Genomic DNA, 14,779 nt, shown 5'->3' on the forward strand with positions numbered 1-14,779 from the left:
CTGAGGTGTTTTGCTATCTTTATGTATGATTAAAAAAGAAGCATGTCCTATTTTCCATCCATATACACATTCTCAACTCAATGTGGTATACACATAAATGTATTGAAATTATATTTCAAGAGAAAGAAGGCTGGATTTACTCACTGCAAATTGCTTTATCCACAATGGAGAGTAACACAACTGAGCAGTGTTTCTTTTTTCTTTTCTTTTTACACAATAGCATGTGTTTGGCAGTCATTGAGAATCACTGAACATAGCTTACATGCATTAAGGACAAGACACGTTGTGGTTGAACTCAATATAGGCCAGAGTAAGTGAAAATGTTCAAAATTTTATGATTTTCCTGTCAGCTGTGGTCACACATAAAAAAATGTTTCTTTAAAGCTCAGATTTCTGCAAATATTAACTTACTAATGACCCAAATATTACCACTGAACCACCCATTACAAATTAAATATAACGCCAGCCTATGAGACATACTGTCTCTGAGCTCCAGTTAAAAGATATGCAGTATGTGTGAAAAATCTGTAAACAAGTAAAAAAATCTGGTTTACCACACCCTGGAAAACAAGCACAATGAAAATATTTCAATTTAGAGCTTAAATAAGTGAAAAATGAGTGATTATAGGTTCTGTCAATCAAAAACAGTGAATAATAGGAATGCAGAGAACTTGGAAATTGGGAGGGATTAAGTTTAAAAACACCTGAGGTGGACTGCTCTGAAAATCCCATTTCAGCTGTGTAAATTCCAATTTAAAAAACTGATTATAGCAGTACGTAAGTCTCTACACTGAAAGCACAGTTGTCCACACTTAATACTGGAAGAATGCTTCTGGACAGTTAAAAGGCATAGCCAAATTTGCCTATTTTTTCATTATCATCAAGCAGAATTAGTTTAACAGTGCTTGGTTAACGGCAATGCAAGATTATTTTTAGCTTTGCTTAAAGTTGTTTGTAAAGCCACATCCTTTAAATGCACAACTGTCCAAAATCTCATTGTTCATTTGCATGTTGGCATGTTCAAGCACATGCTTTGGTCAGGGAAAAAGTTCTGAATTTGCCGAGTTGGTCTGCATTTTCTGTTGCCCGACACCCACCCCCCCCCCCCCCCCCCCCCCCCCCCCGGGAAACATGCCCTTTCCAGTTAAAATACAATTACAAAAATATACCGTAACAAATACATTTGACTAACTGAGCTGAGTACCCAGGATACTGTAGCACTGAAAGTGTGAAATGAAGGCACAAACTTTAATAAACAACCTTTTGTTTAAAAAAAAAAAAAAAAAAAACAGCACAGTGTTTATGTCTCAATAATCAACTCAGTTATGAGATTGAACACTTTTCTTTTTCTGCATTATGACAAGTTTCAATTTAGTGCCCCAACCCCAACTGTTTTATTATTATTTTTTTTTTACCCATCACCTTTCAACACGCTCACCACATTTGTTTTGTCATAGATAGAAGCAACACCTTGACTGCAAATTTATATTAAATTCAGTTTCACAGTACTCCCCTCGGTTTATATGTATTTTTATGATAGATTTTTTTTTTTTTTTTCAGAAATAGTCGGATTTCTGGTAGATTGGGTTAAAGTTCTGCTACTTACAAGAAGAAGTTGTGAACACATTTTTATACATTGCCATATCACTGATAGCAAATTGAGTTTTGCCTTTTATGGATTCAAACTACTTTGTAAGACTATTGGCACATACTGTTAGACACAAACACAATCAAGTTTTTTCAACAGAAACATCTGTGGCAGCAATAATGGCTGGCATTCTATTTGTCATGTCTGCAGCAAGCCACATTGACTGTGCTCCCTTCCAAATAAAACTCATGTAAAATGCTCATGGGTCGGTGGGACAAAGAAAAATCCTTCTGGAAAAGGCATAAAATTAAACTAATAAACTTCGTTTTGTTTTACTGAAATCTGTAAGACTCTTAATCCAAAAATATGCTTCCTACTGATGTGTATGTAACATGTATTGCTGTATTTTCAACCAATACAAGGTTACAAGTGATTTAGATTGACATTTACAAGATGTCATCCATCTTAAAATAATGTGGTGCAAGAATTCTTTTAACTAAAATGGCACAACAACGGTCTGATAAATAAAGAAATAATAATAAAAAAATTGTAATATATTTTTTTGAAAACATGCCAGTATTTCCTTGAGACACTTTCTATTCCATTTCTTCCTGTGCAAGACAAAACCTGAGAGAACATATTCATCACATTGTTAAAAGGCTTACATTACATCATAATAAAAACAAAACATCGGCTTTCAAGATAATTTACTTTGTGTTAGGAAAATTAATATTCACGACGTCTCTCTGTAGTCATTAGTTATAAGGAATGTATTGCCTTTTTAATCTGTGCTCAGTAACATTTGTGTAAATTGATTGTTTATAATCACTTTCCTACCTGTAACAAAACAGAGAGATGTTACTTGGAGATGCTATTGAAAATGGACAAATAATAGATGAGCTCCAGCCCAAAATACCACAGAGGGGACAGACAATATTCTTTCCAGATTTAGAAGATGCCTGTCTGCTAAAAATGTCTGAACATCTCTGCCCTTTTCACACGCCTATCCATATAATACTGAACTAATACTCAGTAGTTCTGACTAACATTTGTATACAAGAGGCTGTAATAGTAGATGCAAAACAATTTGGTTCTGTAAAGCACTGGGGAGATGTTTTTCTTAACATCTGACTGGTCACACAACATAAATCACTGCATAAATTAGTCAGAAGGGAGATCTACCTTCCCTCTAATTCCAAAATAATCACTGCTCATACAAAAGGAGGAATGAACAAGGATGTAATTGCAATGACTCTGTCTTATAGAGTACACCTTTCCTCACTAAGATCTAGAAATGATTTTACAATGAATTCTTCATAAATTAAAAAAAAAAAAAAATGTAAATAGTTCCATGATAAAACAAGTCACACACCTGACTGAAATACTGAACAACAGAAAATACCACCAAGTGGCATGCTGTATACCTTTGTTAGCTACTGGTTGTCTATATAGTGTATCATCTAAAGCTGAAATTTTAGAAATGGCAAACAATAAAGGTCATGCTATAAAATAATATCTGCCTTTGCCCTTTATTGTTTTCACGAATGTAAATTCCATCAGAAATCACAATGTTTGATTGAGAATATGGGCAATAGTAGTGTAGCACACATCTCTTAATTCACATTGTTTTGCTTGTACAGTTTTATTAAAATAAACCAGTAGCAGTCAGGTGATTGACAGGCAGTGACCAGCTCATTAAACATGAAGGTCTGTGATATCTTAGACAAATAAAGACTTTGAACCAATTCATGTAATGTACCTGTTGTTTTCTTCTATGAATATCATAAATAGGTGGAGTGTTATGCTCTTTTGTAGTTCTTATTAATATATTTGTTTATTCTACTTCAATTTTCCTTCAATACTGTCCTTGCCCATTCAGTCTTGATTTTAATTTAATAATTGTTGTAAATTGTAGTGTCAAGTCATGAATCCTTGTCTACAAGTCTAAGATTCTAGTCTTCGTTTTTAAGAGAGATACAACAATATCCTCACAAACTGGCATTAACAACAATATGCTGCAATATGACCCATTTAAGATGTAGGGTATACAATTAATACAAGGTTAAACTGAATGACGTTTGTTGCTTCTGCCACCCCTATGAATGTTCCTTGTTGCATCATAATGAATTTGCATCTTAATTGTATGTAATTGTATCCATCTTTATTTGAAAGCGATTAATAGCTTTTACAGTATTCCACAATAATTTATGTGAAAGAAATGCGTTTGTGGAGCAGTGCCTTTAAAAAGGAATTACAGTCCATCTGAATTCTGTACTATAATCAAACTGTTAAGCTATGCACATACCGAAAGTTTTTTTTTTTTAAACACTTTAATTTTGAAAAAATATGCCTTTATAAAACCCTCAAATGTTTTTTTCTATCTGAATTTCTTGCCCGGAGTAAACCTATTAATACAATATCACAAACCATGTTACAGCATTACTGTTGCAGCATAAGCACAAGAGTGACGTTAATTGGTCATGCCTATCTGCCTCCAAATCTCTGAATGTTTACAACTGGCACATTATGAGGATAACACATTACATTCAGAAGATGTCTCAGCAGATATATCAAATCTGCACAAAATATAAATAATCCTGATATCCATTAACAATCAACTTATAAACAGATACATGCATATACACTTTGCTTTCCTTTTTTTTGTCTTTTTTCAGCATCTGCTCTGTAGTAGTTTAAAACAACAAATACAATCCTTACTGTGGTTTCACAAAAACAAAGGAGAGAGAGAGAAATGGCACTTTGAATATATCATATATCATTTCATATATTTATAACATTAAATCGAAGTCAAATATGCCTCTTCTTAAATATGATATGGATCCCATTGGTGTGTTGAGACCATGCGAATCATGCAGGTATGAGAGTCAGTTATGTACATTACATTCATGCGTTCGTGCAGCTTTTTCAACTGGTTCTTCCCTCTCAGCTGTCAGTGTGATTGTGACGAATATCCGAATGTGAGAAGATCTATACATATATTACACCTGGTTCAGTAACAGACACTCACTGACACTATAGTCAACTGAGGCAAATAAAAAATAGGCAATATCCCACAGCGAATACAAAGCTTTTATCATTTATGTCTAGTCTTCAGTGGTCTCTGGAGCAGTACACAGTAGTTTCTTTTTTTCTGTTTGTATCCTTTTAAGCTTCTCTGGACTACTGGTCAGTGAGTGAGTGGGTACCACAGTCATAACCCCTGTGGGATCCATCTGCATGGTAGGGCCCACTATGCCAGTAAGATGAGTCGCAGACTGTCTGTAAAGAATTTATCTCTGATGCTGAAGAGTTTCCATCCCTTCGCTTTGACCTCTTACGGTTTCTCAAGATAAAGACAAGCATTCCGACAACTGTGAACGCAGACGTGACGAAAACCAGCAGCAACCCAGGGACCAAAACAGAGATAGACACTCTGCTTGGCTCAAGATAGGAGTTTGAAAGTGTCCCCGTATCTGCGGCAAAAGTGCTGTTTTTAGATAAAGGTGTGGGTGCAATCTTGCCATGGAGTTGGGGACAAAGAACTTCATTTCCAAAGTGTCGGAAATCCCTCTTCCAGAACTCCTCTGGCGTTTCACACTTCAGATCACTCACAATAACCTCTGACCCAAGTTTCTCTGCCCATGTTTTTAAGGGTACAATATTACAAGAGCAATCCCATGGATTACCATGCAAATCAATTTTTATAATGGATACGAGTTGATCTAAGATACGGGTCACAGGAAGAGATGTGAAATAGTTGTTATGCAAGCTAAGTTGTGACAAGGATACTCCAAGGAAAATATCCATGGGCAGAGATTTTAGCAAATTATTGTTGAGGAACAGAACCCTAAGATTTGGCATTGGGTTGAAAGTGCCAGCCATAATGAGCTGTATGTCATTATATTCCAAACTGAGATATTCCAAGTTTTGCAATCCAACAAACATTTCCATGAAGAGGGTATCCAGGTAGTTCTTATCCATATACAGCCATCTTAAATCTGTGAGATTTTGAAAAGTGTTATTTTCAATCAGCTTTATATTGTTTGCCCCCAGATCAAGAAGGTTAAGGTATTGGTATCCATTTAAATCTTTCTTTTTTACATTCTGGATACTGTTGTCTCTTAGATTCAGCTCTTGGACACTAAGGGTCTTATGTTTCAGGTCAGACAGAGTCTCAATTTTTTTGCCTTCACAGTTAACTCTTAGCCATCGTCTTGTTTGAAGCAATTTGCAGCTGCAGGTGAGTGGACAGGAGCCATTGTACATCTGCTCACTCTTTCCATTCAGAGTTGTGATAGCTGTGGGTTTAGTTTTCAGCAGCCAGCTTTCGCGTGATTTTGAACGTCCTTTATGCCCAAATCCGGGAGTCGGAGACTCATATGCGCCATTTATTTGATTAGGCGTTGGAAAAGGTCTGGGATTGGAGGTCTTGTCTTGAGTGGGAGGCGCGACCAAACTGGAGTCCATCCCGTTTTCTGAAGGACACAGATCAGTTTCTGATGTCTCGTTTAAGTCGTTCCCCTGCAGTCGAGTCGGGGCCTCACAAATGACCCTACCGATCAAAGCATTGTGCGGGATATTATCAAGCCATTCCTTCAGGGAAACGAGATCGCAATTACAGTCCCAGGGGTTATCCTCTAGTAACACCTCAGCAATCCCCGGTATTTGTTCCAGGACTCCTTCATAAGGCAACGTTTTAATCCTGTTCCCGCGTAGGTCGAGGTGGGTTATTGGAACATGTTGAAATACATTATTAGGAAGTGCGCTTATGAGATTATCGTTTAAAATTAAAACTTCAAGTTTATTTAAATCTCTGAACACAGCTGGGTCTATATCTCTCAGCAGATTGAAATCAGCCTGTAGATATTCCAGGTCATCCAATCCTAAAAATGTACTCTTTTTGAAAGACCGTAGCTTGTTGTTATTTATGTGTAGTCGTTTAACAAGCTGCAACCCCAGAAAAGCTCCAGGAACAATGTCATGCAAACCGTTATTTTCTAAATGTAAACTAACAGCGTTGTAAAAGTTTGCAAACTCATTGGGGAACAGTCTAGACAAAGAATTTCCGTGCAGCAGTAAGTGATAAAACTGAGAACTCGGACCAGTCAAATGATTCAGATTAGAAAAGCTCCTTTTTTCGCAGTCAATGTGCAAATCGCCTTCTACTTCATTGCAGGAGCAGATCTGCTCTTTACAAACGTCCCTTGTAACATTTCCACTAGCAACACAAAGAGCCGCCTTCAGCAACAAAATCCAAAGCAGCATTTTCAATACAAACAATACATCCCCGATTTCAAGACATGAATGCAATTAAGCGCTGGGGGGTATTTGTTAGGGGTTTAAAGAAACTGAACACATCAGGCGTCTAAAAAACAAGAGGGCAGTCAGAAATTGCATCCATCCGCACCAGTCTATGTCCAGACATATACTGTTAGTTTAAAATGCTGATAAAAAGCCTCCCATCGACTGAATCCTTGTATTTGTAACACCATTACGCCTTGGATTAGAATACAAAACCAAACGCAACACCACCTGGCGCATTTTGATTTTAGTTCGATTATAACTGACCTTGCATATTTTACTAATCCGTGATTTTCTTGCAGTGCGGTGCTTTCAATGGGTGCTGTTCTCTCTCCCCCAGTGCTGAAATCACGCCGCAGACTGGAGATTTACTCCTGATCACGATGCCTTGCAAAAAATTCCGCAATCCTTGCATCTTTCAGTTTCTTGCCTTGTTCCGCCTGTTCTCGTATTGTGTTTTTGAATCACAAAGAGGGTTTCCAAAAGGTTCTGTTCGTTACAGCCCGGTGCTCACTGGAAGATCTGACACCCTCTACTGAGCTGCAGTGGCAAAAATGCATCTGCTGAGAGAATGCAGTAGCAAAAATATCAGTCCACACACTGAACAAGCGATAAAATGTTCGCATTTAAAGCTGTTGATCTATTCAGACGGCTTGTCTCTGCTCTGTTTTGGATTGTAGAGTTTTGTTTTCGGTCCCTTCTTCATTCAGCGTCAAGATCTGTGTGTCGTCGTTCCAATGCGTACTTAAATGTTCGTGTCTCTTGGTTGTTTCAAATCAGGCTACATTTTGCATTCTGAGTATCTAAGAAATAGTCTTGTGCTATATAAAAAGATAATTATTTTACTGTATGTGTAAAACGATATTCGTATGTTATTTAACTCGACTGTAGATTGCACCAAGTGTGGACGACAGGAGTTCCTTACGATGTAGGTAGTACTTTGTGAAGCAGGGAGCTGCAGTTCAATGCGGTTAGATGATTAACTATACAACATGCACGCAACAACCAAATCTGCGTTAGAATCTGACTCCGGTTGAAATGAGAAATCCAGTGTCTACCATCGGTGCATACCCAGACAGTTTCGAAAAGGACTAGATTTTACTGAGTTAAACGAATATGCGCTAGAGAAATGTGTAGCAGGTTTTCACAAAAGGATGCGATGCCTTGCTGTAATTTGTAGTCGGAACACCTATATCATCTCAACGGCTTTCCAAATTCCGAGACCTTTTATTTCATTGCTACACAAAGGTTCTGGGCTAAGATGCTGCATATTTTTTTCCCATCTTGCATGCATTAATTTCGGCTAAGCGAAAAGAATCCATGCAAAAATCATACCGTAGCTACCTAACCTTTTGTAGCGCTTGCAAATATATCAGTCCCTTTAACAAAGAAAATAATTAATCGAATTGGACTAAATGCAGTTACAGACATATGTTGTCTGTACAACTGTTTTAAAATCTTGTTGTAAGTAATCAGTTTTATTTCATTTTCCTTTGATTTCCAAGACCTTTAGCGAAAGCCAAAATGTAGTAGACTGAATCTTGGGGGGGAAAAAGTGAAAGTGAATGTCAGATTAATCAAAGCATTAAATATTGGCACTCATTGTGGACTAGTCTCCCCTGTGTCATACAAATTACTTCTGTGTGTGTGTGTGTGTGTATGTATATATATATATATATATATATATATATATATATATATATACACACACACACACATATATATATATATATATATATATATATATATATATATATATATATATATATATATATATATATATATATATATATGTGTGTGTGTGTGTGTGTGTGTGTGTGTGTTTTATATGTTGTAATGCATGTGTACGTTGAAACATGTAGGCCTACATTTCACACAGCATTGTTTTGTGATGATCAGTGTTTTGTGATCATTTTAAAGTCTTAAAAGTAAAAATACGCCCTCTCAGTATGTTTTACTTGCATTAAGCATCCCGCTCTCTGCAGTTTAGTTTAGAGTAATATTTAACTCCTACCTTTGAATTATATAATAAAATGCATGCAATGTGTTTTGAAGCACATACCCATCTTTAACTTGACCTCTCACATGATGACTATGACATGTGTTTATCTAGTGTATTTGTTGTCAACTGGGTACTATGTTGTACTAAACCTGACACTTCTTTCCGATTTCCATGACAATAACTGCCAAGTGGCTATAATTTCAATGGTAATTAACCATTACATTTTCAATGCCTGTTTAGGTTTGATATGTCAATGTGTGAAATTATTATTTATTTATTATTTATTTATTTAGCAAGCTGTCTGTTTGGATAGATAGCCATGCCCTTCGCAGACCTCAGAATTCAGAATGCATATGTATGGCCACATTACCCCCAGGATTAAGTATTTATGTCTAAGAGGTGTACAACAGGTGTGGTATGTTTTCTAGTAACTAATCATTGCAGTATTACAGACTTTGCTTTCTAAATCATTGGAATACATTATAATGTGAATTCATATAGTATTTTCTTCACATTATTAATATGTTTCTGAAGTCACATGTCTGGTATAAAGGGCTGTAAAAAGAACAAAAAAATCATCAGCTTAGCCAATCCTGAGGCCTGTGTGTTCCCATCAAATGTTTTCTTACTAGTTGAGTACTAGTAAGTCTTTTACCCTCAGCAATCAAATCCCCTGATGTGCCCCTAAATGGAAAAACCTCATAAGCCAATTTCACACCAATAGTTGAGCTAGGTAAGTTAGACATTCCTAGAAACTTTCCTAAAAACAGATATGCCAATTTCAAGAGCAAAAAAACAAGATTTAGGCAGAAAGCACAGGTATGCATTAGGTGGGGAACTAATCAGTGGTCAGCTTATGTAATGATCATTCCCGCAGGATTTTGTGGGGCCCCATGCAGAGCTGAACTATGGGGCCCCTCCCCTAGGCCTGTCTATACCAGAAATAGAGTGATATGTGATAGACATCACATTTACTGCATGTGCTTTTAATACATGTTTATTTGTAGGCTACTGGCAACAAACATTGACAAATAAACTACAAGTATATATGCTTTGGGGTGGTATTTTTACAATGTGTGCAAGCTTCCCTGAGGTGCATACATTATTAATTAATATCATGTAGCATAATGACAGTTATAACAAGCTGGTTGATGGCCTATGTCAGAACAGGGGGCATGGCTATCTGGCTGGTTGTGTTGGAGCAAGGGGCATGGCTAACAACTGTCAGAATCTGACCTTTTCATTTATTTCCAAAACACAAAGCTAAGTTTGAGATATGTATACTTTAGTTAGGCTTTTCTGCAGAACACATTCAAAACGTAAAGGCTTTGCAAAGCAAATCTGTTTCTTATTTTTAAAAATCTGAAAATATTTGTATCCGGAACTTGATGCTCTAATGTTTTTTTTTTTTTTTTTCCCCACAAACTCCTGTGACATCGGACAAAGTCCACAAGCAGCAATAATGATTTTGTCATAATGCAAGAAAGAAAAAGCAAGAAAAAATAAAAAGTTGATACTTTGTCACCCCATATTGAAAAAGAGGCAAGAGCCTCTAAAGTAGATAGCCAGCCACCTATGGTTGCAGTGAAATTTAATGTATCCCCAATGAAGGTATGTAACTAGCTTTATAACCAAAACCAGAGTTAAATGTTGAACTGTTGAACCAGCTGGTATTACCTAAGATAGCCAACATTAGTTGATTGTCACTTTCTGTTTTTTTTTTGTTTTTATTTAGTCTTTATTTAACCAGGAAATGTAGCCACCGTGTAGTAATGCACATTCGCATGTGATGCGTTTTTCTGTTAGGGAGGTACAATTATGAATAGCATTTTAACTGAGAAGATTTATAGAATTAAAACCACATATTGAAGTGAGTTGATCATGTTTACCGTTCTTACATTTCAAAAAATTCTTCTAAGCAGGACCTAAAAATGACCTTGAAAGAACACTGAATAATGATCTATGGAAACTACCACCTTAAATATAAAACCTTCTCTTTTGACACAAATATCACAGTCCTTTTTAAGAGACATATTAATACTTCACAGCTATACTGTCACCGTTATCAGAAAATAAAATAAGGAGAAGCGTTAAATTATTGCACAGTCTGTACTGTAATCTAACACCCACACATTATGTGAAATGAAAATAAATACATTTACACAAGCAATTGATGTCTGCCTGTGATCAAAAAATCCACATGAATATAATCTCAGTGTTGTCAGATGAGCATATTAGGACACTTATGTATTTTAAATCTGTATTAAGGTTAGTGTTTGATCAAATGATTTTACAAAATACTTTACAAAATATCAAAACAGATAGCTATGATATGACAGCAGTAAAAAGAGAACAGATATCAGGAAATGAGAAAATACAGCCCACATATTTAAAAACAACAACTTTATCTGTGCCAACCTCTGTTAGCGCTACCAGGCCAACTCATTTTTTTCACCACCCAGAACTCAAAGAAGTAATTATGACCTTAAAGATGGATATGCAAGTTAGATCTAATTCTAACAATAGACAACTCAGAGAAGTACTCCCTGTTGTCCATCAGTTCATCCCAAGGATTATCACTATACATTCCAGAATCTCTCAATTTGTCCTAAATTATTTGTGAATATCAGTGCGTTTCCATTCAGTGGCATGTGAACAGACTTCTCCAAAGAGCTGCATTGAACATGGCCAAACCAGTACAGGTTACAAAATATGTCTGGGTTGAAAAACAATCCATAGTATTTACAGGATGTTGTTGAATTATTGTTGATGTTGATGAACTTTTGAAATATGAAAACTATTTCCAATGTTTTAAATACTAATTTAGCATTCTTGAATACAATGTTGTCATTACTTATTAATATATAACATCATTAATTGAAAAGATAACAATATCTATATACCATTTCTCAAAACTGACATAGCCTCCACACAGGATATATAGACAATATAGCTGATATTAATGCTAGAGAACTAGAGAATTTAATTTCATAAAACAATGCATACAACACCATAATGTATTCTTTGCAAAGGCAGACAATTAGACTACCAGCCTTAAAAACAATTATGCACTGTCACAACTCCAAGGGTGTGCGTGTGTGACTGACCAGGAGGAGAATAACAGAGAAAGATAGCAGGAAAGGACTGCTACGAATAGGCCAAAAGTTCATATCTTTTGTTGTGCATACAATTAATCCAACCACAATTCCAGGTTGCAGGGTGTTTTAAAGCTCAGTTGGTTTTGATTCTTCTTCAGTCCAATTGGTACCAATGAGAAGGAAGCCTTCTCTAAACACCATTGAATACAATTTATGGAAAGAATAGATTTCCACCTCTTAAGCATTAGGGACTTTCCGTCTTGAATAATGACCCGATATCCCACTAGAACATCAGTTCAAAACTTCTTGTGGCCTGTTCATATACAAAATATAGAGTGTACTTTGGGGTTAGTTACGTTGGTTGGCTAATTTGATAATGGCAAAAGAAAATGGAATATTCCTGCATTTACACTTTGCAGTGTCACCAAATGTGACTTGCTCTATAACATCAGTCGCTTTGGACCCCAACACACATTTTGAGCTTTATATACAGTTGGAAAGGAGGAAACAAGCTTTCAAACAATACCAATTTTCAGTGGTTTCAAAATTAAGGCTACCATTAAACCCTCTTGTCTTTTCATCAACATGTTGACTGGCACGTTCATCTCAGAATGATCTCTTACATGGAAAACTACAAATTATAATCTGATACAGGCTGCTGTTGATTTTTGTCCTAGTAAAGATATATGTTGTCTGTTGTGACAAGACTTTATCTTGTAAAATGTTGTTCTATTGTTTGTGGTGAGGTAAACTGAAACAGTAGGTGTTGGGGAATGGTGAATTTAAATTTACAACTTTCATGCAGTACCAAAATGTCCTGGTTTTTAAAAGCTCACATAGGCTTAAAGCCCTTTGCTATGAATGAATGTGTACATAAGTCTTACTGCATATTGCATATTCTTATGCATATTATCATTTAATAGTTTTAAAGTGTGCTTCTGAGATCTAAAACCTAGAGAATATGAGGTATGAAACATGTTTAAAAGTAGTTAGGTGTGACTTTTCGATGAAAACATCCATTGTCCACTAATTTGTCAGGGCAAAATCCAACTGATTTTGATAGAAAGTGATAAATAAAACTTTGAGTATCTCTCAAGATGTATTTTGTAACTTGTCATTTTTATACCTTGCCTACCACCAGCCCTGACACATACAAACACTCACACACCACCAGGAAAAATAAATAAAGTGTAATACAATAGGGCTTGTTTATTCCTCTTTTCAAAGCCTACTCAAAACGCTAACTCTTTTTTTTTGATTTTCATTTAAAATGTGACTAAAAATTGTTGCTGCACTCTCTTCTCACTGCTAATTTAAATAAGTGAATTGTGATGCTATTGATGTGACATGAATGAGGGGATGTCTGATTCCAAACTGGAGACCAGAAATCTCATGTCAGGGTCCAAACTGCTGTAGTTGTAGCTAGCTGGCAAGTTAATTTGCTAGCTGGTGAGTTGGCCAAGTAGACAACATGACAAAGCTAACAGGTAACATGTAATTTACTGGCATGCTAATGTTAACAATGAATTTTACATTTGCTAGCTTAATAGTAATTGTTACAGACATATACTGTTACAAATCATTTCTGTCCTGTGATTGGACAGCAAATATCACACTGTCTGGTCGCTTGATTAAAAGTTTCACTCATTGCTACAGCGTGCATATACATTAACAATTTCATGAACATATGCACCAAAACTGCCGTGGTCCATTTTTGGTTGTGATCCAGTGATTGGGAATCACTGCTTTAGGATAAAAATATTAATGGTCTCATAAAAAGTGATTTCATTTTGAGCATTACTTATGCTATACTAGCTAATGCACAAGGGCAATATTAATATAGTATTCCTAGCTTAATTGACTTATTTTGGAAAGAAAAATGCCTTCAGAACTTTTTTTGAACAGTTTTTGGTGTTATAAAATAGTTGTTTGCTGTATGATTTTATCCATTGCCAGTACTAGTGTTACTCATTTTGTTAATGGTTATCATGTTCACCACTTACACCACAAGATTCTTATACCCATCCAGAATGTAGGCTTGCACCAGGTTGAGCTGTTAATAGCTGTTAGCAATATGTAAACTGCTACTCCATCTTCATTTAGTAAATAACATTCCAAAACTGAGAACACAAGCATGTGCGTATTTTCACAAAATGTCTCCCTTGGGAAATTCCCTCTACTATACAATCATTGGGTGTAAGAAGAGCAATTGTACCATGGGTTGTCTGTTATTTTCACTTTCAAAAGCTCTGCTTGGTCTTTAAGATGAAGCTTGAAATCATTAATTTTTCCTGTGTTTTGACAATAAAACATGCAAAATATAGCATAATAGAACCTTCTATGCATATAATGTAGCACTATATTAGAAGGAATGCATGACAATATCCAGTACTAAGTGGGTACAATCACTTTGGACAGAATAGAAAAATTCAAGCAACATGTTATTTCAAACTCATTTGTCTCTTGACAGAAAGGGAATATTTGCTGCACAGATAAAAAGAATAATACTTCATGCATTTAGTTTTTCTTCCTTGTCATAAAGTAGAAAGGACTGCTATATACAGGTTACTTAAAAAAAAAAAAAAATAGATTGGCGGAGGAAAGCGTAGTAGCTTTTGTTTCTTTCACATGTAAATTCTCTGAATGGTTGAATGATTAATTTTATTCAAGCCTGGTAAAACTGAGGCACCATTTGTCAAAGTCGTAGCATCTCACTTCTGCAACTACAGAAAACAAGGCACTGTGACTGTGATAGAAGAGGTTTTATATACATACACCAATCATTATTCA

At 35.8% G+C, this 14,779-nt stretch overlaps 1 protein-coding gene across 1 annotated transcript; it reads right to left on the minus strand.

The window, feature by feature from the left end:
- Nucleotides 1-4,409: 4,409 nt before the first annotated feature.
- LOC118789070 (SLIT and NTRK-like protein 1) lies at nucleotides 4,410-7,819 on the minus strand. Its single transcript, XM_036545374.1, has one exon. It carries the CDS (start codon nucleotides 6,851-6,853, stop codon nucleotides 4,769-4,771), a length of 2,085 nt encoding a protein of 694 aa, XP_036401267.1. The 5' UTR covers nucleotides 6,854-7,819; the 3' UTR covers nucleotides 4,410-4,768.
- Nucleotides 7,820-14,779: the final 6,960 nt, after the last annotated feature.

Source organism: Megalops cyprinoides, chromosome 14 (assembly GCF_013368585.1).
Source record: "Megalops cyprinoides isolate fMegCyp1 chromosome 14, fMegCyp1.pri, whole genome shotgun sequence".
Taxonomy (NCBI): Eukaryota; Metazoa; Chordata; class Actinopteri; order Elopiformes; family Megalopidae; genus Megalops; species Megalops cyprinoides.